We start from the raw sequence: 24413 nt of genomic DNA, 5'->3' as shown, positions 1-24413 counted from the left end.
TTTTTTAAGATTTTATTTATTCATGAGACACACACACACACACACACACACACACACACACACAGAGGCAGAGACACAGGCAGAGGGAGAAGCAGGCTCCATGCAGGGAGCCTGATGTGGGACTTGATCCCAGGTCTTCGGGATCACGCCCTGGACTGAAGGTGGTGCTAAACCGCTGAGCCACCTGGGCTGCCCAAGGGTGTCCACTCTTACCATTTTAATTCAACATAGTAGTAGATGGCCACAGCAATCAGACAAGAAAAAGAAATAAAAGGCATCAAAATTGGTAGAGTAAGTAAACATCACTGTTTGCAGATGACATGATATTATATATAAGAAATGCTAACAACTCCACCAAGAAACTATTAGAACTAATCAATTCAGTAAAGTTGCAGTATACAAAATGAATATATAGAAATATGTTGTGTTTCTATTCACTAATAACTAGCAGAAAGAGAGATTAAGAAAATAATCCTGTTTATAGTTGCATTAAAAAGCATCATAAAATACCTGGGGATAAATTTAACCAAAGAAGTGAAAGACATGTATTCTGGAAACTATAAGACACTGATGAAAGAAATCGAAGATGACATAAATAAATGGAAAGATAGATAACACCCTGCCTGAAGATTACAATAATTAATATTAAGATTTCTATGCTACCCAAAGAAATCTATAGTTTCAATTCAGTCCTTATGAAAATACCAATAGTATATTTCACAGGACTAGAACAAATAATTATAAAGTACATATGGACTCCCAGAGGACCCTGAATAATCAAAGCAGTCTTGAGAAAGAAGAATAAGACTGGAGGTATCACAGTCCCAGGTTTCAAGCTATACTACAAAGCTGTGATAATCAAAATGGTGCTGTACTAGCACAAGGAATAGACAATCAATAGAACAATGGATCAATAGAACACAATAAAGAGCCCAGAAATAAGACCATGTTTATATGGTCTATGAATTTATGACAAGTGGCAAAACTCTGCAGTGGAGAAAAGAAAGTCTCTTTAATAAATACTGTTGGGAAAACTGGACAATTGCATGCAAAAGAATGAAACTGGACCACTTTTTTACACCATACATGAAAACTAAACTCAGAATGGACTAAAGACCCTAAATATAAGACCTGAAACCATAAAACTCATAAAAGAAAACATAGGTAATAAGTTTTTGGACATCAGCCTTAGTAATATTTTTTTGGAACTGTGTCCTCAGGCAAGAGAAACAAAAGTAAAAATGAACAAAATGAGACAACATCAAACTAAAAATTTTATGCACAGAGAAGGAGACCATGAATACAGTGAAAAGGCAGCCTACTGAATAGAAGAAGATGTTTGCAAATGATATATCTGATAAGGGGTTAGTATCCAAAATATATAAAGAACTCATACAACTCAACACCAAAAAAAAAAAAAAAAATCTGATTAAGAAATGGGAGAGGATCTGAATAGACATTTTCCCCAAGAAGACAGGTGGCCAACAGACATAAGAAAACATGCTCAACAGCTCTTATCATTATGAAAATGCAAATCAAAACTACAGGGAAGTATCACCTCACACCAGTCAAAATGGCTAATCTCCAGAAGATAAGAAATAAGTGTTGGTGAGGATGTAGAGAAAAGGGAATACTCATGTACTGTTGTGGGAATGTAAATTGGTACATCTGTGGAAAACAGCATGGAAGCTCCTCAAAAAATTAAAAATAGAAATGCTATACAATTCAGTAATTACATTACTGGGTATTTACTTGAAGAAAGTGGAAACACTAATTTGAAGAGATTACCTGCACCCCATATGTTTGCTGCAACATTACTGTGATAGCCAAGATATGGAAGCAGCCTAAGTGTCTGTATAGTTGAATGGATAAAGATGTGGTACATGTACTCAATGGAATATTACTTAGCCACCAAAAAGGATGAAATCTTGCAATTTGTGATAACATGGATGGATTGATCTAGAGGATATTATGCTAATTGAAATAAATCAGACAGAAAGACAAATACCATTTACTTGTATGTAGAATCTAAAAACAAACCAACAAATTAATAACAGATTCCTAATTATAGAGATGCAAACTTGTTGCTAGAGAAGAGGTGTGATGGGGGGGGTATAGGTGAAATCGGTGAAGGGAATTAAGACATACAGACTTCCAGTTATAAAATAAATTATAGAAATATAAAGGGCAGCATAGGGAATATGGCCAGTAATATTGTAATAACTTTGTATGGTGATGGATGGTAACTACACTTATTGTGGTATTTCATAATGTATATAATTGTTGAGTCACTATGTTGTGTACCTGAAACTAATATAATATTGTGTCAACTATATTTTAATTAAAAAAAAAAAGCCAGTCACAAAGGAAAAAATATTTGCCAATAATCATTGGATTGTTGAACACGTTATATATGATTTAATTCTTTGGAACCCAGCATTAGTACCTGGTTTAAAGTAAGCACTTCACTGGAGGTACAGTCTCATATTTTTCACTGTTTCTTGATGGAGAATGCTCAAATATAAATCTTTAGTCCTGACTTATTTTCTAAGCTCTATTTGCATATTGCCAGTCATCTTCTAAACATTTATAACTGAATTTGTTCACATGTGTTTATGAACATTTACTGTGGCAGAGGGATGTGTTATATGTTGGAGGAAATATAGTTTCTGCCCTGTATTAGTTTTCTATTGCTGTCATAACAAATTACCACAAACTTAGCATCCTAAAACAACTCTATTATGCCAAAGTTCCTTGGTTTTTGTTTTGTTTTGTTAGATTTTATTTAAATTCAAGTTAGCATATAGTGTATTATTAGTTTCAGGGGTAGATTTAGTGATTCATCAGTTGCATATAACACCCAGTTCTTATTACATCAAGTACCCTCCTTAACGCCCATCACCCAGTTATCCTATCCTCCCATCCCCTCAGGCAACCCTTAGTTTGTTCCCTATTGTCAAGAGTCTCTTATGGTTTGCCTCCCTCTGTTTTTGAGTTGTTTTATTTTTTCTTCCCTTCCCCTAGGTTCATCAGTTTTGTTTTTTAAATTACACATCTGAGTAAAATCATATGATATTTTTGTCTTTCTCTGTGTCAAAGTTCTTTGGACCAGAGGTCTGACATGGGTCGCAGTGGGCTAGAATCAAGGTGCTGGTAGGGCTGTGTTCCTTACTGGAGGCAGTGGGGAAAAGTCCACGTCCAGGTTCATTCAGGTTGTAGGTTGAATTCTTTTCTTTGCAGTTGTTGGACTGAACTCTTCCTTACTGGCTATCAGCAAAGACTGGGCTTTGCTTCTAGAAGCTGTCTGCTCCTTCTTATGCTTCCTGTGAGCTCCCAGAGGCCTGTCTCCAGTGCTGACATGTGGGCATCTGTAGCTTAGTGCCAGCAACTGTCTATCCCTCTCATACTTCAAATCTCTCTGATTTCCCTTTCTGCCATATCATTTCTGTGTTTCCACTTCTGGCCAGAGATAGTTCTCTGCTTTTCAGGGTTCATGGGATTTGATTGAGCCCACTCAGATAATCCAAGATAATCTGTTTTAAGGTCTGTACCTTAATTACATCTGCAAAGTCCTTTTTGCCAGGAACACAACATATTCATAGGTTCTGGAGATTAAGGTATGAATATCCTTGGCGACCATTATTCTGCCTACAATATGCCCATAAAAAACTTGAAATCTGGTTGGGAAATACATAAGTGAACAAATAAATCGAAGGGGTTGGTACTATATATAGTGGAAGAACAAAGAACGGAGAGAATCATTGTTACCTGAGTGGAATACAGAAGGATGAGAATTTGTTTGATAAAGTGGGGGTGGGGCATGAGGGGTGGTGGTGGGTGGTGGTGGCACATGTCAGGAGAAGAAGCAATAACAGCAATAACAATAATAGTAACAAGTGGCTATCCCAAGCACTTTTATAAGATGACTTCACTGAAATTCTCACAAATGGTAGATTCTGTTATCTGCCATTATAGCATCTGCAGATGAAGTTTTAATGTTTTCACATTTATGTATGTATATATGTATGTATGTTTTCACTTTTAGAGTAGAAAGGGTAAAATTATATGGGGTAGTTGAGAGAATTAACATGGCAAAAGCATAGCACATAGTAAACACTTAGTACAATGTAGGCAAAGAGAGGAGAGGGTGGATAGGAGAAATACTTAGGTAGTGGACTGGTGGTCACTGGCTATGAAGGTAGGGGACAGGGGTCTTCATAGGGACCACGGGAGCTTTCTGGTGGGGTGGTGGTGGTACATGGACAGTGGTGTTACGCAGTACCACAGGAAGAGAAACGGTCTGGTTTTTATTTCTAGTAGGGACAGGGCTTTGGGAAGAGGAAGGGGCAAGTTCAGAAGGTATCTGTGAGAATATTCAATGGAATTTAAGTGGAGACTTACATAGTGTAGGTGAGACACTCGTAAGAGAGTTCAAAGAGGAAGTGGTCACCATCACTTCAAATTCATCATGTCTAACATGGAATTTATTATCTTCTCCTCAGGCCAGTATTGCATCTCCTGACCATTCTTTCATTTTCCCAAGCTTGACATCTTTTTTTCATCCTTGACTCTCAGCTCTCTGGAAGGGGAACCCAAAGCCCTGTTTGCATTGTTTACAGGTCTCTGTGATGTAAATACTCTGAACCCATTTCAGGTAGTGGCTGCTTTTGTGCTACTAGGGTGGAGATCAAGAGCTCCAGAGGAAACTGTGTGGGCCCGCAAAGCCTAAAATCTTTACTGTTTGCATCTTTATAGAAAAAGTTTGTTAGCCTCTGCTTTAGAGTCTCTAAAATAATAAAATAGTAACATGGTAGAATAAATATCTATCTCTAGTCATTCTATCCATCAAGATGGGTGTGGGGAGAGGGGAATTTGAGGGGGTGATGTATGAGATCATGTATGGTCTTGAGGTGATTTTTTTGGACTTAGGTTTTTATTTTTATTTTTTCTGAATGAGAGGAGTGATATGATGTAACTTACGTTTTTAAAAGAAAACACTGCCTGCTATTTAGAGAATAAACCATAGAGCAGCAAATAAGGAAACAGAGAAATCTGTTGGGACGCCATTGTTTTAATCCAGGTAAATCTTTGGATCAGGATAATAGCTATGCAAGTGAGTTCATGTTTTGGATACATTTTGAACAAAGAGCTGACAGGATTTACTGATGGAAAAAGAGAAACTAGGATGAGTCTTGGATGGAGAAATAGTACCAAAAGGGGGTCTTAAGTTGGAGCCTGAGTTACTGAGATCACATTATACCATGTTGCTACATAAAGGGGTATTAAGAAGAAAATTGAGACTTCAACAATACTTGTGATTTTTAAAAATTTCTTCTTAACCATGTATGTTCCATGAGGAAAATTTCTCTGTGTAAAATAATTTTTCCTTTTAAGCAATATTTTTAAAAACAAGTCTAGGAAAACAGAAATGTTTCTAAAATATGGGATTTTTAGAAAAAGAAACTATAATAAAACCTACTTTAGGTAAGACTGTTTTAATCCTGTGATTTGGTGGCTTAAAAAAAAAAAAACCTATTTGGAAATTAACAGTTTTGATGGAATCAGTTCTAACACTTCCCCCCCTCAACACTTGATGGGATGAGCAGTGGGTGTTATTCTATATGTTGGCAAATTGAACACCAATAAAAATAAATTAAAAAAAATAAATTAATAAATGAAAAAAATACTTCCCCCCTCAACCCTTAAAGTATAGTTTCAAAAAGTTACAAGTTAGTGTTTCATTGTACTGTGAATAAATTATTACTCATGTCTTTTATGTAGGTTTTACTTGTAATGGATACAAGGACAGAACAGACATTCATTTTAAAAGTAAGTAGAATTTGTATGTTTAATGAATTTAGGCACTTATTTTCAAATTATGCTTCTGAAAGAGAAAGTATTTAATATTTATTCCTGGGTCTTTGGATGTTCTCTTATGTTTGTGGTAGTCTGTATTTATTTTACTCTCTATTCTTTATCACAGTTGATAAATATGTTATAGCGTACATGTAAAAAGTTTTAGGTTATAGAGTATGGAAGTGATAATTTGGATAAGTTGAAGACTCATTTCCCGCTGTTATATAGTGAGTACTTTTAAACACATCTCTAATACATTTTGTATAGTTTGTGAAGATTGCACACAATTGTACTTTTGATTATGATTACAGCTGGAAAGAGCTAAAATTTTGCCTTAAAGTATCTGTTTCAGGTATTACACTCAGGGGAGAGTGTAATCTACATCCCTGGTCCCCTTTTTTATCTATACCCAATTCTTTTTCTCCGTATAACTCAATTTGTAACTAAATGAATGAGGAAAGAAAAAGTCCTTGATTTTGTAATTTCAAATTGAAATGGATTATGACAGTATATATTCTAAAATATTCTAATTTAATCATTTCTATAGCATCTAGAATTAATTTCAGATTAGTTTAACATTTCTTTTTCAGATACTTTTTCTTTTACTGGCAGTATGGTAGTATGTCACATTGACATAGACTGAAACAAATTTCTTTCTGTGTATACTTTATCACTGGCATTTACCCAGAATTTTAAACCGGGGTATGATACCAGGCACTGCATACACCTTGTTACTTTGAAGAAGACTTAATCTTTATATTTTTTTGTCATAAAATTTTCAAATCGCCTGTTTAATCCAGGAATACCTTTTGTATCTCAGAAATTTGAATGATCTCACATGTCTACTGCTTTAAAGATATATATATATATATATATACACACACACACATATATCTGTATATATGTGTATATATATGTATATGTATATATATATAAAATAAAACTTAAGAAAAGGTCATAGAGAAATAACTGTGTGTCATCCTGATGACTTAGTTTGAGAGCATCTCTAATAAAAACACTGACCCACGTAATTGATTTTAATGGCAGCTTTGTGGCATCTTCCGTTCTCTGGATTCACGCCAGATGCCATCAGCAGAGCCTCCAGGGACTGAGGGGCATAGAGCAGCAGATGAGTGGTTTCTCTGAAGCCCAGAGTAACTCGGATAGATTAGTTTGGTTGATAAACACAGAGCACAGCAGGCTCCAAAGGCAACTGAGGGTACAACTGACCTTTTTGTTCTCTGTCAGGGTCTAAGGAAAAGCAGTGAATACAGCAGGAACAGAAAGACCATCATCCCCCGCTGCGTGCCCAACATGGTGTGTCTGCACAAGTACATCGTTTCTGAGGAGTCCGTATTTCTTGTGCTGCAGCACGCGGAAGGTTAGTTTGTGGTTTAAATTGTTTACAGAGCAAAGAATGTCATCTCCTTAGCTTTTCAGTGTCTATAATGTCCTTTTTACTTCTGTCATTGCATGGGCAGATAAAACATACGAAACACATGTAAGAAACTGTTTCCTCATACCTCCACACTCTTTGAGTTGTGAGGGAAAATAAAAACCCAGGTGAACAGCAGATTTCATTTGAACTACAGTAACATTCTTAGATATACATAACTACTTTATTTTCTCCTAGAGTTGAGCTACTGTGATGAGCACTTTAAGGTGAATGTGTGCTAAAAGAGCTAGGTTTTATTTTTGGGATTTTATTTTGTTCTCTTGTTCTCTACTAAAAGGATACATTAATGTTAGATGACAAAAATAAAAAGCATCCCCTGAAGAATTAATTAATTACCTCCTTTTTTAGAATGCATGGGTATTTGCTTAACATTTGACATTACCTAGTTATTCTGATCTGGGTTTTTACGAATACAGCCATTGGCATCACATATGGGTACAAAGCAGAGGCATAGTGCTCTGCCTTCAAACTATTTATGAAATCTCAGCTCATGGTAGAGGGAACAGGTGGCAAAAAAATACTATGTTTTGATTTGTTTTTGCCCTTTAACACCTGAATTTAAATAAATAGTCTTTTATTTAGAACGACTGAATACAGCATATGAATATAAATCCACATAATAAATATTGCCTTTTGGCCTTAGGAGGTGTTTTTAAAATAGTAAAAAAAAAATCTAAATTATTTTCCATGTTTCATGAAGGTGTTATTTTTATTTTTACATTACTGAGAATAAAGAACTGTTGTGTTTTACTAATAGGCATGACATTTGAATTTAATGCATTTTCCCGGGAAAATGAGTCATTGCTTTGTGGAATGAGGTCTTTTTATGATAACTAATGCAAGATTTTTGACGGGGGCAATAAACTATTAATATTGTTTATTATGAAGTACAGCACAAGATAACTACAGATGGAGGGAAGACCTCCATATGTAGTACTTAATAGGAAATTCAGAAGGGGCTCCATGGTCTCTCAGGTATTAAGAGAGTTAATTGCGTGTGTGAATTGGATAACTAATTCACCTTTGTTCAGACATTATAGACAGCTTTTATCTGAGGATACCAGTGCATTACAGACATTATTGAATTAGAGGTCATGTCATCTGATAGCGAAATACAGCCACCTCTGGTGTGGAACAAAATAACTTGCGTAGTAATAATCCATAATAATTTAGAACAAGGTCAGTAGGATGAATGTAATTATAGTCAATATTCTATTACCCAGTGTGGATTATTCATGTTGGAGATTATCTGTGGCAAATTTTCGATTCTAGTTTGCTTCTATTTGCAGCTTCTTCTTGCTCTTTTTCTTCCTTCTCCAGAACACACTTCAGTTTTTCTTTTGCCACCTTCTCACTTTCTCTTATACTCCTATTTCAGCTATTTCAACTGATTTTACTTTAATACTGACAAAATCTTTATAATCTGTTTGAAAGCCAAATGTCTGTGGCTTTCCTCTGTTTTAGATTATCTTTACCAAGCTTCTTTTTCTTTATTATTGGCCACATCTGACTTTGAATGGCTGCATGATACTGAATTTGTCCCGGATTATTTAAACTTGCCGGGAGAGGATCTCTTTTTGGCTGTTGATTTGAGGTGTTTATTGCTTAATTTTAAGATTTTATAACACAAAGATATTAAATTATAGTGCAAGTAGGGACTGTAGATTCATTAAATATCCAGCAAATTTATTGAGCATGTATTATGTACTAGACTCTCTCTTAGATGAGCAAGACAGGAAAAGAGCTTACCCGTTTGAAACTTACATTCTTGTGAAGAGTCAAACAGAGAACCAAAAAAGTATGATAATATTGACTAATAATGGGGACTACACTGGTCTCTAACACAGTGAGCTTTAAAAAAGAACAAGGTTGGACACTTTAGGTAGTCAAAGAAGCCTGTTCTACAAAGGTGACATAGAAGAGGAATTTTGAATGACAAAAGAAGTAACCATTTGGATGTAATCAGGAAGCACATCCTAGGTAAAGGAATCAGTGTAAGAAATCAAAGGTAAAAACAATATCTGATGAAAAGAAAGGCCATTTGGTTGAAGTGTAGTAGGTCAGGGCAGTCCTGATATATGAGGCTACAGGGGAAATAGGTAGGGGTTTTATACTGCAGGGTAAGGACTTTGGCTTTTATTCAAGTGTATTGGGAAACCATTGGATATCTAAAGCAGTGGCAAGATCTGATTTACATTTTAAAAAGATCACTCTGGCTATTCTATAGGAAATGGAATATAAACAGGCAAGGAATAGTAAACAAGCAGGAATTGTCTAGACTAGAGATGATGGTGGCATGGCTCGCTGGGGTTAGAGCTGCTATGCTTTAAGAGTAGACTCAATGGGATCTGTGATGGATTCTGGGTTAGGGAGAAAAGAATCTAGGCGAACTTTCTGGCTTTAGCTTGGGCAATCAGGTTAACTGTTTGATGGGCAGTGTGCTATCTTTTACATGTTAGTGGTGTTTGTTACCTCTGTGAATTAGAAGGTTGTGGATATATCATAAACACATTGCTTTCATATGTATAAATAGCTATTCCTGAAAAAATAAGTGTTGAACAATTGTTTTCTCTAATATGAATGCTTGAATATTTATGATTTGTGGCTTTAGCTCCCTTCTGCTTACAGGACTGTTCAAGATTCACGTAAGTCTCTTGGACTCATTTTCTTTCCATTTTTAATTCATTTAGCCAGAAATATATTGGTGCTTAGTAGGATACAGGTTTAGTTCTAATGCAGCAGTGAACAAAACTGATGAGGACTTTGCCTACATGGAGTTTATTACACTGAGAGGCAGAACAGACAATAAGCAAATACGTAAGTAAATATATGTCAGATGGAGATAAATTTTATGATGAAAATTTAAATAAAAGAAGGGAAAAGGGAATGCCAAAAGGATGATGTGGGGGTTACTATTTTATCTAGAGTGGTCACCTAATTAAGAAAGGGACTTTGGCCAGTGACCTGAAGGAAGTGAGGGGGGGGCATTGTGACTATGTGAGGGAAGGGCATCTCAGCAAGAGAGAACAAATAGGCTTGGAACCAAGAGTATACTTGGGGTATAAGAAGCAGCAAGGTTACGTGGCTAGAGCAGGATGGGAAGAACTTAGATGTGGAATGCAGTGAGATCCTCTGATCCTCTGTGGTATTAATACACCACTTTAAGAACTTGATTTTTTTTTTTTTTTTTTTTTGAGAGAGAGAGAGAGAGCATGAGCAGGGATGGGGGGCAGAAGGAGAGGGAGAGAGAATCTTAAACAAGCTCCATGCCCAGAGTGGAGCCCAGTGTGGGGCTCGATCTCACAACCCTGAGATCATGACCTGAGCTGATATTAAGAATTGGGGCCTTAACTGACTGAGTCACCCAGGTGCCCCAAGAACTTGATTTTTTATTCTGCATAGATGGGAAGTCGTTGAGGGATATTGAAAAGAGGAGTGATATTGAACAGAGGCCTCTCTATGGAAAATGTAGTCTAGGAGGGCAAAGGCGAAAGCAGGAGACCAATTTTGGAAGTTTTTGCAGCAATCCAGGTGAAAATAATTGTGGCTTGCACAAAGCATTGATGGTAGAGGTCATGAGAAATGGTTATTAGATTAGATATTTGAATTTATTTTGAAGATGGAACTAACATGATTCTGCTTTATACACCTGCAAGGTTTTTGGCTTACAGAATTGAAAGAATGGAGTTCCCCTTTACTAAGGTGCAGAAAGCTATGGGAGGGGTGGATTTAGAGGGAAAAAAATCAGGGGTCAGTTTTGGACTTGGAAGTTTGAGATGCTACTGAAATGTCCAGGTGATGTTGAGTAGGCAGTTGGATAAACCAAACAGGATTTTAGGGGAGGGATTGAAATGTTTATTGTTCCTCTTAATGAATTCCTTATTTTAACTCTGGAGAAGAAAAGGTGAGAAAATAATTGTATTCAGTCAAGACAATGTGTGTTATTAAAACCTTAAGTTCCTAAACTTAGGGATTATGACATTTTCATCATCTGTAACCCAGCATTTAGCAGCATACTTCATACATAGAAGGTGCTCAGTGTATAACTACTGAATACGGAGTAGGTCAGAGAAAAGGTGAAATGCCTAGATTAGAAGGAAATGACTGGAAAAGCCTGCAAATGTGGATTCACCAAATAGGTGGGGAATGAGAATGGGCTTGGCCTCAAGTTACTTAGGGACCCAGAGGATGAAAAGATTCTCTTTTTATTAACGAATTCTTTTTTAAAAAATTATGAAACAACTATATAAAGCAATATATTTGAATTATATATAGAAGCATATAAAGTAAATATAAAAATTCTCCCTTTCTTGTCATTTAATGTCCAGTTCTCTCTAGAAATAGGGAGAAATTTTCCAACGTGTATAAACATATACTACTGACCTGTCTGGTTAAATAAAATGGATCTTATATGTTGTTCTATGGCTTGTTTTCTTCTCCCATCTTAACAATGTGCCTTGGACAACTTTCCTTATCAGTATGTATAGGTCTGCATTAAGAGAGATCACTATAGGGATTAAAAACAAGGATTCTGGAGTCAGACTGTGTTAGTTTGTGTGACCTTGAGCAAGGTATTTAACATTTTGTGCCTCCATTTCCTTATCTGTAAAATAAGGGTGATAATTACCTGCCTCATACAGTGATGTGAGGATTAAGTAGTTGATATATCTAAAGCACTTAGAATAGTGCCTGGCATATGGTAAACACTATGTAAATATTTGCAAATATTGCTGTTGTTTTTTTGAATAAAGAATATTTGGTTGTACAGATACCATAACTTATTTAACTACTCCCTTATTAATTAGTGCTTAAATTGTTTCTTGTACTTTTACTGTATATCTTTGTGTATTTTTGCTTTCTTTTTTAAGAATTTTATAGCATGAGTTTTTTGACATAGAATTGCTGGTTCAAAAAATGATTTTGGTCATTGTATTCCAGCAATATTTGTCATATATATTAAAGTCAAATCCTAATTCTGGTCAAACAAATTTAACAGATATTCTTTGTGATCTTTCAGAAAACCAATAAATTAAAATTTAATGAGAGACAGAATTTTTATTAAACTTTATGAATTGCTAATTTCATAGCTTAAAATAGCTAGTATTTCCAAATTTTATATGCTTTATGGGGCTTAGAAAGATGTCATTCATATTTATAAAGAGTTAAAAATTGTAAACACATTAGGTAAATACATTATATTTTCAGATTTAGCAATAATGGGCTTTTTTTAAGGATAATTTTTTTTAAATTTATTTATTTATCCATGTGCAACACAGAGAGAGACAGAGACACAGGCAGAGGGAGAAGCAGGCTCCATGCAGGGAGCCCGATGTGGGACTCGATCCCGTGTCTCCAGAATCACACCCCAGGCTGCAGGCGGCGCCAAACTGCTGCGCCACCGGGGCTGCCCAAGGATAATGTTTTTAATGTTATAATAATAATGTTGTGTAATTGTGTAAGCTTGTCTATTAGGCCTGATATTAATTCGATAGAAAGTAAAACACACTCAGCTTTTGTGAGTGAGAAATTTCAAAGGAAATAATGTGTTCTTGTAGGTTTTGTGATTTTCATGATTTTGTAACTGAAAAAAAGTATGAGATAGAAAAAAAATTTGTATCCATATTTCTGTATCAAACATTAAATTTAACTGGGCAAAGAATGGAAAAGGGCTAAAATGGTTTCGTTCTCTCTAGTGAAAAACACAGTTTTTACAATTCATTTGTTTTGGCCAGGAACAAGTGTCATAAAGAAAGTGCCAACCATCACATTTAAAAATTCTATGTAATAATGAGAAGAATGGAAATTAAGTGAGACGTATTTGATTAATCAAATTGGTCAACTTGCTAACATCCAATATGGGCAAGTTGCTATGAAGATGGCATTAACACACATTGATTATAAGAGTGGATTCTGGTACAGCCTTCCTGTAAAGCAGTTTTGTAACACATATCAGAAGCATTAAACATATTCATGCTTTTTGATCTAGTATTTTCATTTCTGGAGTTTTCAAGGTTATAAAGTACTTCCATGTAAAAGTACATATTATTTTAATTCTAATAGTAGGAGATTGGAAATAATGTAAATGTGTAATAATAGATGAACATTTAAATACCTCATAATATCTATCCCTTGGATATGCTACATAGCCATTGAAGTTCATAGTCTCATAAAAATTAGAAAATGTTTATGATGTGATGTTAGTCACAAATAAAAAGCCTGAAAATAAATGTAATGTACAAATAGTTGATATTGGTGTTTTTAAAAGATTTATCCATTTATCTGAGAAAGAAAGCGTGTATGTTTGTGTGTGTGGGTGTGTGTGTATACACACACGTGTAGGGGAAAAGACAGAGGGGAGAGAGAGAATCCCAAGCAGACGCCTCACTGAGTGTGGCCTGATGTAGGGCTGGATCCCACGACCTATGAGATCATGACCTGAGCCAAAATCAAGAGTCAGACGCTTAACCAACTGAGCCATCCAGACGCCCCTAGTTATTCGTGTTTATAGGTGATTTGTAGGTTTTGAATTTTTCTCTTCTGCATTTACATTTTTTAAATGAAACCATGTATTTGTTTTAAAATAGGAAGAAAGCATGACCCAAAATAATGACATTATTAATATTTATAGACCCTTATTCTTAAAAGATTTTCAAAATACTTGGAAAGATGTCATCTTTTTAAAACCCAATTTCATAAGTATTTACTTAATACATATTATTTTATATGTAGGCAGAATTCTCTCCTTTGTTGATATGAAGACCCTGCAGTCTGGTAGAGGAGATGATAAAAGTATAAAAGTAATATTAATATGAAACAGAATATTTTATTTTATTTTTATTTTTATTTTTTTGAAACAGAATATTTTAAATGTTATAAGAGGGACTAAGTGATAGAAAAGATTCAGAGAAGATAGGAGTAATATCCACTGAGGGGGATGTCAAAAAATTGGTAGCAGAAAACAAATTCTCTTTTTTAAAATTAGAGAGAGAGAGAGAGAGAGAATAAATTCTGAGGAACCAGAATATTTGTACAGATTTGGTTAGGATTTTGACAAGCAGATATTGGAGAAACTAATAAAATTCTTTAAGTGGTCGATGTAGTTTGAGTGAAAGCCCTCACTGGGTTATATTTGGAGACATTCAGTTCAGATGGAATTATTTGGTGAGTGGAGGGGGAGGACCAAACCATAGCTTGACACTTTGTATTCCTGAGGGGTTCAATGCCTCTGTGGAGCTGGTACGTCATTCAGTAGCTAGAGGGGATTGGGTTCTTGAATGGAGAAAAAATGTAAAATCTGTGCTAGAATGGAAGATTAATTGGGCAGCAATTAGTATGAGAGAATGATGCAGAAAGGAGTTAAAGCAGGCACCTGATTGTGGCTATAAAGTTATTCCAGGAAGCAGACTGGCCAGAGGAATCAGTAGAAAAGGAAAGCTGTGTGAACCATTATGGGCATATCCTATAGGACTTGGAAACTTGCCAGAAAGAACAAGGGAGAAAAAATAATCTAAGTTTGATCTAAAGCTTTTGTGTTAGAATGGCTTGGAGGTCAGAAGGAGGAAGTGATCTGGGGGGAAAAAGAAAGAATTTAAGCACATGGAAGTTTAGATTTCAGCAGTTCATCCAGGTGAAATTGGCCTAAGAATGAATGAAACTTATCTTAGCACTTTACTCTAGGTTCTGTTTCTTGCTGTTATTAGAACTTTGCAACTGCAGAGACTGTCTACTTTGTGTTGGCATATCTCATTCTGAAGAGTTATCACCTGAGTTAAAGAAGCACTGACTGAATGCCTGTCATGTCCTGCACACTGTTTAGACAGTAGATACAGAAAGATGAAAAAGACGGTCCTGTCCTCACAGTAGTCCCCATCTAGGAGGATGGAAAACAACACACGTTGTTTTAGTTGGATTATACAAGGATTCCAGCTTCAGGTTCAGGCTTTATTGTTAGCATGCCACAACAGGGGTATTTGTGATAAGAGGAATGTGGCTGTTGTCAAAAGATGAAAAAAAGATGGAATCAATGCATAGCTTCCTTTGTGAGTGAGTTTCAAATCTATATATGAACCTTAAATTTTATTTGAATATGATATGGGGCATAGTCTAGTGAGGACAAAGTTAGCTAGGAAAAAATGAGAGGAAAAAGTTATACACCATAATGTCCAATACTACTAATTATTAGTATAAGGGAGAGGGGGAAGGTTGTTAACTGGGTCATGGGGAAAGGAGCTGTCTGAGTATCTTAGGATTAATATTATGACAACTACCCCATATTATGCACTTACTCTATAGTAGGCACAGTACTGGGTGCTTTTTGTATTTACTGAGTTCCTCTAAATGAAATGAAGTGTAAAGTACAAGAAGATTTTTTGGGATGCATCCACTGACCTTTTTATACATATAATTGACTGTCAGAGATTGTTACCCTTGGTATAGGATGCTTACTTAATAAGGACACTAAAAATGTGCTGAAAAAAAGTTGCCTTCTCCATGTTAGTAGAAGGATTTATTTTTAACACATTATTTCCCATATTTGGAAGCTACAGTTATTATATCTTCACAAAATATGCATCTATAAATTATTGTTTATAAGATTTCTAGGTCAAGTTTTTTTTTTTCTAAAGATTTTACTTATTTATTCATGAGAGACATAGAGAGAGAGGCAGAGACATAGGCAGAGGGAGAAGCAGGCTCCCTGCAGGGAGCCCAATACAGATTCAATTCCAGGACTCTGGGATCATGACCTGAGCCAAAAGCAGATAGATGCTCAACCACTGAGCCGCCCAGGTGCTCCAGGATTTCTAGATCAAATTTAACTATTCTTCTTGTAATACAGTAAAGCTTTGGTAGGTTTTTGATACTTATTATAGTTATTTATTCAAAGATTCTAATGAGCGAAACAAGTTGAATTTTTCTTTTTTTTTTTCTTTTTTTTTTTAATTTTTATTTATGATAGTCACAGAGAGAGAGAGAGAGGCAGAGACACAGGCAGAGGGAGAAGCAGGCTCCATGCACTGGGAGCCTGACATGGGATTCGATCCCGGGTCTCCAGGATCACGCCCTGGGCCAAAGGCAGGCGCTAAACCGCTGCACCACCCAGGGATCCCCAAGTTGAATTTTTAATGGTTAATATAAAACAAGAAAGATAAGGTGAACATTTAGTACATCATTAATTCCAGATAAAGAATTCAGTTATTCTTCAGTTGCATATAATACTCAGTGCTCATCACATCACATGCTAATTGAATTTAAACTAAAAAAAAAAAAAAAAAGAGAAAGAAGGTAAAATAACAAGTATTGCTGTTAAAACATTGGATTCCTTTGTGTTTAATTGATTTCTATGCTTTCCTTGAAATTGCTTTTTATGATTTTACTTTTTTATAGGTTTCTCATATGTATCAGAATACAAAATCAGAATTATAGTACCTGGCCTCTTTCATGGTTGCCCAATTAATTTTCCTCAATTGCTTTACTTGGTTTTATACAGTATACAACATGTATGGTGAGGGGGAAAATGGGAAAAATGTTATTAATATATCATTTACAATGACATAATTATAAACAAGATGCCATATCTCCCTTCTAATCTTGAACTGGATATTTTCTTTTTTTTTTTTTTTTGAACTGGATATTTTCAAAGTGGAATAATATTGTTGATTCCCCCCCACTATAGTACATACAATTTTAAGTAGCACTTGTTTATGTATTTCCACTTGACCAATGGGCCATGCTTGAAAAAAGTATTACATAGACAACCCAGAACATAATCAGATGTTTCAACATCTAAATCATATTTAAAGCAGTGTGCTAGCTGTGGGATTTCATTCTAGTATTTGCTAAACTAATTTCCAAGGGAGAAATAGGTTGTCAATTAAAAGATAATTGGTATCAGGAGATATGTTTAACACTATACTCACCAGTCTGCAATAACAAGAAAGCATTTCATTAAAATGCTTGTTTTAGAGCATACTTGATATTAATGGATATCATTGACTTGTTTTGGGTTGATTATTAGAATACTCTTTGTTTTTCTAAGGGCTTCAATAAGTAGCCATTATTTTGGGGATCTTAAACATTTTTTTGGTTATACTTGTTCACAGGTGGCAAACTCTGGTCATATATCAGTAAGTTTCTAAACAGAAGCCCTGAAGAAAGCTTTGACATCGGGGAAGTGAAAAAATCTACACTTACTAAAGTTCACCTGCAACAGCCAACTTCTAGTCCTCAGGACAGCAGCAGCTTTGAATCCAGAGGAAGTGATGGTGGAACCATGCATAAAGTTTTGCCTTTGAAGACTAGTCTTACTCCAAGCTCTCAAGATGATAGCAACCAAGATGAAGAAGGCCAAGATAGCTCTCCAAAATGGCCAGATTCGGGCTCAAGTTCAGAAGAAGAATGCACTACTAGTTATTTGACATTATGCAATGAATATGGGCAAGAAAAGATTGAACCAGGGTCATTGAATGAAGAGTCTTTCATGAAGATTGGAGGGAATGGTGTTGATACCAAAGTTATTGAAAGCTTCCCAACACACCTTGCTGCTGACAGTGACAGCCCCAGCACCCAGCAGATGGCTCACGAGCTGAAGTTCTTTGCTGGAGATGATGCCGTAGAAGCAATTAGTTCTCCAGGAACGTCAGATTCCCTTAATAGATCTAAAAACAGTCCCATGGAATTCTTTAGGATAGATAGTAAGGATAGCACTAGTGAACTCCTAGGCCTTGATTTTGGAGAAAAATTGTATAGTCTAAAGTCAGAGCCTTTGAAACCATTTTTCACTCTTCCAGATGGAGACAGCACTTCCAGGAGTTTCACTACTAGTGAAAGCAAGATAGAGTTTATAGCTCAGGACACCATTAGCAGGGGCTCAGATGACTCTGTCCCAGTTATTTCTTTTAAAGATGCTGCTTTTGATGATGTCATTGGCACTGATGAAGGAAGGCCTGATCTTCTTGTAAATCTACCTGGTGAATTGGAGGCAACCAAAGATGGTGCAGCAGTGGGACCTACTAAGTTTACACAGACTAATATAGGCATAATTGAAAGTAAACTATTGGAAGCCCCTGATGTTTTATGCCTCAGGCTTAGTACTGAACAATGCCAAGCAAGTGAGGAAGAAGGCACAGAGGAATTGAGTGATCCTTCTAGGCCTAAATCCCATAGTATAGCAGAGAAACACAATGCACAGGGGGATCTTGGGATGTTATTTGTAGCAGCTGTTGATCATAGTAGTTCAGGAGACATGTCTTTGTCACATAGCTCAGATCCTAACTTCCAAGGACTTGGAGTGGTTGAGTCGGCAGTGACTGCAAACAACACTGAAGAAAGCTTATTCCGTATTTCTAACCCACTCTCAGGTGCTAATGAATATAATGTAAACACAGACACTTTAAAAACTGAAGAAGTATTGCTGTTTACAGATCAAACTGAGGATTTGGCTAAAGAGGAACTGACTTTATTTCAGAGAGACTCAGTGACTAAGGGGGAGAGTGGATTAGCACTAGAAGGAGACAAGGAAATACATCAGCTTTTTGAGGACCTTGATAAAAAATTAGCACTAAACTCCAGGTTTTACATCCCCGAGGGCTGCATTCAAAGATGGGCAGCTGAAATGGTGGTAGCCCTTGATGCTTTACATAGAGAGGGAATTGTGTGCCGCGATTTGAACCCAAACAACATCTTATTGAATGATAGAGGTCAGGAACTTTTGCAAATGCATTTCTTTTTATTCGCTGTTGCTTCCAATTAACTGAGTAGGCGTTTTATCTTGTAATTAGTATCTTCATTTCCTGTCTAGAGCTTCATTATCAGTGCGGCAAATTCACCCCCAGTAATAGCTTCTAGTACTTAATGATGCCATTATTCTTAATGATACTGTTTTTAGCTACAAAAGGAGTAATTACAGTTCACTTCTGCAGAAAATGGAAGAGAAAAATGTTTTGATTTCTCCTGTCGTTTTGTTTTTAGGACACATTCAGCTAACGTATTTTAGCAGGTGGAGTGAGGTTGAAGATTCCTGTGACAGCGATGCCATAGAGAGAATGTACTGTGCCCCAGGTTAGAGCAATCTCCTAAAATGTTTCACTTGAAAAAGTAGTTCGGCAGCTTTCCTTTCTTTATAGAAGTTGTATTTTTCACTAACAGTTCACATATGTGTTGGGTTTGAGTATCTCTTTAATCCTTCAAAAGAGAAAATTTGGGGATAAAACCATTATATATTCCATAGAGGTGTGTGTGTGTGTGTGTGTATATTTGTTGTTGTTAAACAGGTTTGTACTTCTCTTAGAACTGACAGTGAGTTCTTAGAAATGTCTTAACTTCTTACTGTTTAGAAAGACCTTTAAATACCCCAAGCCTCTTTAGATGGATGGTTTTATTAAGATATGAGAGGTTGATGAAAGAGGTAAAATCCCTAAGGATAAAAATTGGCAAAATGTGGAATTTTTAAAAAATGCAATATTGTGACTTAAGTGATGAGTCAAGCTGGCATGGTAGAGCAGATTTGAGAGTCCTTTCTGTATCTCAGACATTTTAAGAAGCATGTTCTTCTTGGTTTAAAATAGCCAGCTTAGCCAAATATTTGACACAACAGGTTTCTCTTGCTCTTACGGCATTGTCTTTATTTTTTTAAAATTAGAGATTTCTTTCTGGGGTGTGTTAGATCCTTTGCTGATAATTACAGGTCATTTAAGCGTCTGAATTGGATTTGAGTTAGTGTCTCTGTCAGTGCAGATGGGGCTATATTTGAATCCAAAGTTCGTTCACCTTTTGCCTAGCTTTCAGCCTCTTTGGATGGTCAAAGTTGCTTCACTTGTCACCCCACTGGCTTTCAAAGGAGGTTCAAGCTGATTATGTTGACATGATCTGCTTAGTTGTTGATTAATACAGTATTTAATGCTTCCTAGCTAACCAGTGTATTATTGATGCTAACATTGTTTCCCTGCATAATGGGAAATGATTATAATTAGCATTGAAAGAGCTATATTGTTTTTAGTTACAACCTTCATTGTTAAGAATTATATCTGTATTGGGGAATAGCGAAGTTTTTCAACCTGTGAAGCAAATATCCTAAAACTATTTCCTGAAACCAACGATTTGGATTTTTTCTTACTATTATATTCTTTCTTTCTTCTTCCCTCAAATTAGGGGTATTTGATTTTATTTCTTCCTAGGGGCAATAGAGCATGCCCACATTTTTTGTTTCTCTCAAGTAGATAATATTATGTTGTTTTTTGAAGGCTTATTAGTATGATTTAGTTAATGGGATAACAAAAATAATTTCATTTCATAGTGAAATCACTTTGTTATGGTTATCTGGTTCTTTTTTTTTTTTTTTTTTTTTTACTCACATCCTTTTCTAATTTGATAATAACATTTTAGGTACCAATGTACATAAGTACATATATTAATTGTAATAAATTTGGGAGGTTTTAGGATCAAAATTAAGTCCGGGAGTTCTTTTTTAATGAAACCTATTAAATCCAGAAGTGAAGTAAAATATAAACCTCACATCAAAACCAAATGTTTATGAGACATTGTTTAATGTTTATAACTGACACCTTATTTACTATTTTTATTTTCACTCTTTTATTGAAAACTATAGGGTCATCCTTTGCCATTCTAGCAAATTGTTTCTTCAACATACAGTCACATTTAGCATTCATAGCATCTAGAGAATTTTAATATATGTGGGCCAGAGCTATACTACATTCACCAACAAATACATACTTTTAATTTTGTGTATTGAAATACTGAATTTAATCCAGATCAGTTTCCAAATTTTCCTTTTTAAGCCTTTCCCCGGAAATCACAATGCTCACACCTTACCAGCAGGTGGCAGTCTACCATTAATGGATTTTTGCTGTCCTCTTCCAGGTTGCCCTTCACTAACGTTTGAAAAAAGCTGTCATCTGAAGAAGGGCTTTGTTTTAATTATTTGCATGAAAGAATTGTACTTTCAAGCTTTGTGAATTTGCAAAAGTGTCCTAGCATTATGGCATGCATTGAACAATGTGGAAAGTCTCTTCTTCTATTCTTTGGGCTCATTAATTTGTTTTATCAACGAGGGAAGAAACAAAACCAGGAATGGCCTTCACTGAAAAGTAAAGCTGGTGTTGTTATGTAGATGATCGTAAACCCAGAGAGTTACAGAACTCAGTTAAGTCCATGTTCTCCCTCCTCTTGCTTATCATGCAAGGGGAACTAGGACCAAAAAAATGGTGAATTACCATTTGTTTCAAAAGCGAATAGCCCTACTACTGATAAAAACTGTAAGTAGGCTCTCCTCTTCTATTCGAAGGGTGGGTGCAATGCTAATATGCTAATATTTCATTGCCTAAAAGTCACAAATCCATTAACACATGGAGACAGAGAGTACTTAGTCATCTTTTGGTCTGCCCTTAGAAACACTGAAGGGTTGCAGTAATTCTCTCCCACATCCCCTCTGCCTTTCCGTTTTCCAACTCTAACCTTAGTATTATTGTCCAAGTAACTCTAAAGCATGGTAAGCAGCTGATGTTTGGTTAGAAAGTAAAGTTGTCATAAGATTGTGATGAGAACGATCCACTTCTGTTTAAACAGCATGCAACCTCTACCCCGACCCCTCCTCCCTCCTGGGAATCCTTATCACATATTTGTCCTAAAAACATGATCCACCTGCCCTGTACTTTATAGTATCAGCAGTGTATCTTTTCATCTTGTGGATGATGTGCCTTTATATTTTGAGAAAAATTTCCAGTAACAGATTCGATTTACATGGACAGAAACCTGAGCACATGCCAAACTAGCAGGGGGGCCATTATTCTGCTCTATAAATAAGTTTAAAAAAGAAACAACACACACACAGAAACCTGTGAATCAACATGTTTTGGTCTAATTGAGGGGAAAAGCAAGATAGATAAATTTTGAAATGCAAATGATCACCTTCTGTTATTTAAGTATACTTTCTGCCAACTTTGCGATCTCCGATTTTAAAAAGTCACAGTCCTTTCAACAATGTGTACTACCAAGGATATCTGATGTTCACAAGTTTCTACAACAACACGAAGAACTCTCTTAAAAAGTTGCCACTTTTTTATAGTAAAGAAAACAAGTCCGATAACAAAAAGACAAAACCCATGGAGCTTTCTCTGTCTACATCTGTGAAAAAGCCAGCAAATAAATGGCTGCAGCTGCTGGCCGATCAAGAGGGTCTTGAGAATACGAATTCACTGATCAAACCCAGCCCTGTTTTCAAAGTAGAAGCCATTCCTTTTAGCTTCACTTTGTATCCTTAGATTATATAGGATGATTCTCTAGAAAGGTTTTATTTTAAATAAACATCATTCATGGTAAATGGGTTCCTTTCATACGAGAGAAACACAGGACAGAGTTCAGGAAGGGAAAAAGCAAAGAATAGACTCCAAAGTGGGAATAGATTGTCTAGCGTGACAACATAAACACAACACTGTCTAGTTTCCATATTAGGAGACCATTAGATACTTTATCAAGAGACTTTGAGACAGGTTCTCCTATTTTTCGTTGTGAGAAGTTATAGAATAAAAATTGGAGTAACTTGATTATTCTTCTCTGGAGGACTTCCTTGTAGCTACTCTGATTTTATTTTTGTATTTCTGCGCATGCGCACACACACACAGGATTTTATGTGCTGTCTCATAACTATTCATTTATCATAACATAAAATAAATTTTTGTTACAGTGTTTTAAGTATAAAGGAAGAATAAAGTGTCAAGAAAGTATTTTTTTTACCAGTATTTTTTCCTTAAGTCTTGACTCTCATCATAAAAAAGCAGCTAGAAAATAGAACCTCTAATAGTAAGCATATAAAATACAAGACTATATTTGAAAGTTTAATACGTTATCTAAGGCAAGTGAGTAAAATTGTTTATATGTTCGTTATTATGCTAATATAATCACTTAAGTTTCTCATTCTGGTCTTCACAAGTTGATATGGTATCCTATCAGTGTGTGTCCTTCACCTTTATTTTCCACTCCATTATGAGCCTTTTATAAATGCTTGAAATTTACATTGACATTTCTCGTTGAATACTTTTCAGACTTGAGAATTTATAGGTGAATATGTGTGTAAATTGAAGAAGTCCAAAATGCTTTTTACTGCAGTCCAATCTCCACGCTCCCAGATGTCAAATGACAGCTTTGCTTCCTCTCTTAGGCGATTTCACACTTGGAAACAGCTCACAGCTGACAGTGAAAAGTGAAACATAGAAAAATCATGCTGAAAACTATCTGCAAAATTCAGTTTTAGAGCATGACGTTTATTTACTACCACTCTTTGCTCTTCTAGCCTGACTTTATCAAATAGTCCATGAATATATTTTTTGAGGGTAGTCTCCTCTGTCCTTTTTCATAAATGTGTCTTACATGTTATTTGTTGCTTTTTAAGTGTGGTGCTCTATATGATACTTATGTATCTGATACTTTAGATCTAGGACTCAGACCATGGATGGTTTAAAATATGAGGCCATCATAAGTTTAAAATTTAGAATATTAAGGTGGAATTGAGAATTACCACCCTTTAGTATTTGTCCTACATCAGACGTTAACTCATTGCATGTTATTTAAGACTTTCTAGACCTTAACTTATCACTAGTAAAATAGATTTGTTGAGTATAAAAAAGATCCAGATATCAAGTCATCTAATACACTTCTTACACAAAATGTCAGAATTCAAGTTCATTTTATTAAGGAAGAATTTTTTTTGCCCAAGGATAAATACTGATTTCTTATCTAATATTAGTGGGGGGTGAAAATAATTACTTCACTTGAGGACTTTCTAAATATATATTTTTACTCATTTATAGAGTGTTTACATAATATATATGATGTAGAAATGAGGGGTTTATGGATAGTATTTTCATTTGGAGGGGAAAAGCCAAGACACCTTTTGAATAGGGTGAAATTTGATTGCCAAGATCCTCAACAAAATTGTTTAAGGAAGAAAGAGTCATTTGGATATGAGAATTTTTGGGTCCTGGGTAACTTCACCAAACATGAAGGAATGCAAAGAGAAACCAAATGAATATAGATGTGTATTTTGAAATAAGAACAGTATAAGCAGGAAATATGACTATATCCCTGGTGT

The 24413-nt window shown here is 35.6% G+C and overlaps 1 protein-coding gene across 10 annotated transcripts in view; it reads left to right on the top strand.

The window, feature by feature from the left end:
• The window catches only part of RPS6KC1 (ribosomal protein S6 kinase C1), a 177125-nt gene that overhangs the window by 128113 nt on the left and 24599 nt on the right, over positions 1–24413 (top strand). For 9 of the 10 annotated variants that reach the window (XM_072831090.1, XM_072831089.1, XM_072831087.1 and 6 more), the window contains 4 exons: positions 5782–5829; positions 7105–7237; positions 17413–19008; positions 19280–19369. In XM_072831090.1, coding sequence (XP_072687191.1) covers positions 5782–5829; positions 7105–7237; positions 17413–19008; positions 19280–19369 — 1867 coding nt within the window. Of the gene's footprint in view, positions 1–3924; positions 4012–5781; positions 5830–7104; positions 7238–17412; positions 19009–19279; positions 19370–24413 lie in introns of those variants that run through there. The other variant, XM_072831097.1, reaches the window with a different exon arrangement.

Source organism: Canis lupus, chromosome 6 (genome assembly GCF_048164855.1).
Source record: "Canis lupus baileyi chromosome 6, mCanLup2.hap1, whole genome shotgun sequence".
Taxonomy (NCBI): Eukaryota; Metazoa; Chordata; class Mammalia; order Carnivora; family Canidae; genus Canis; species Canis lupus.
Note: the sequence above shows the minus strand (reverse complement) of the source record. Positions and strands in the feature narration are given on the sequence as shown.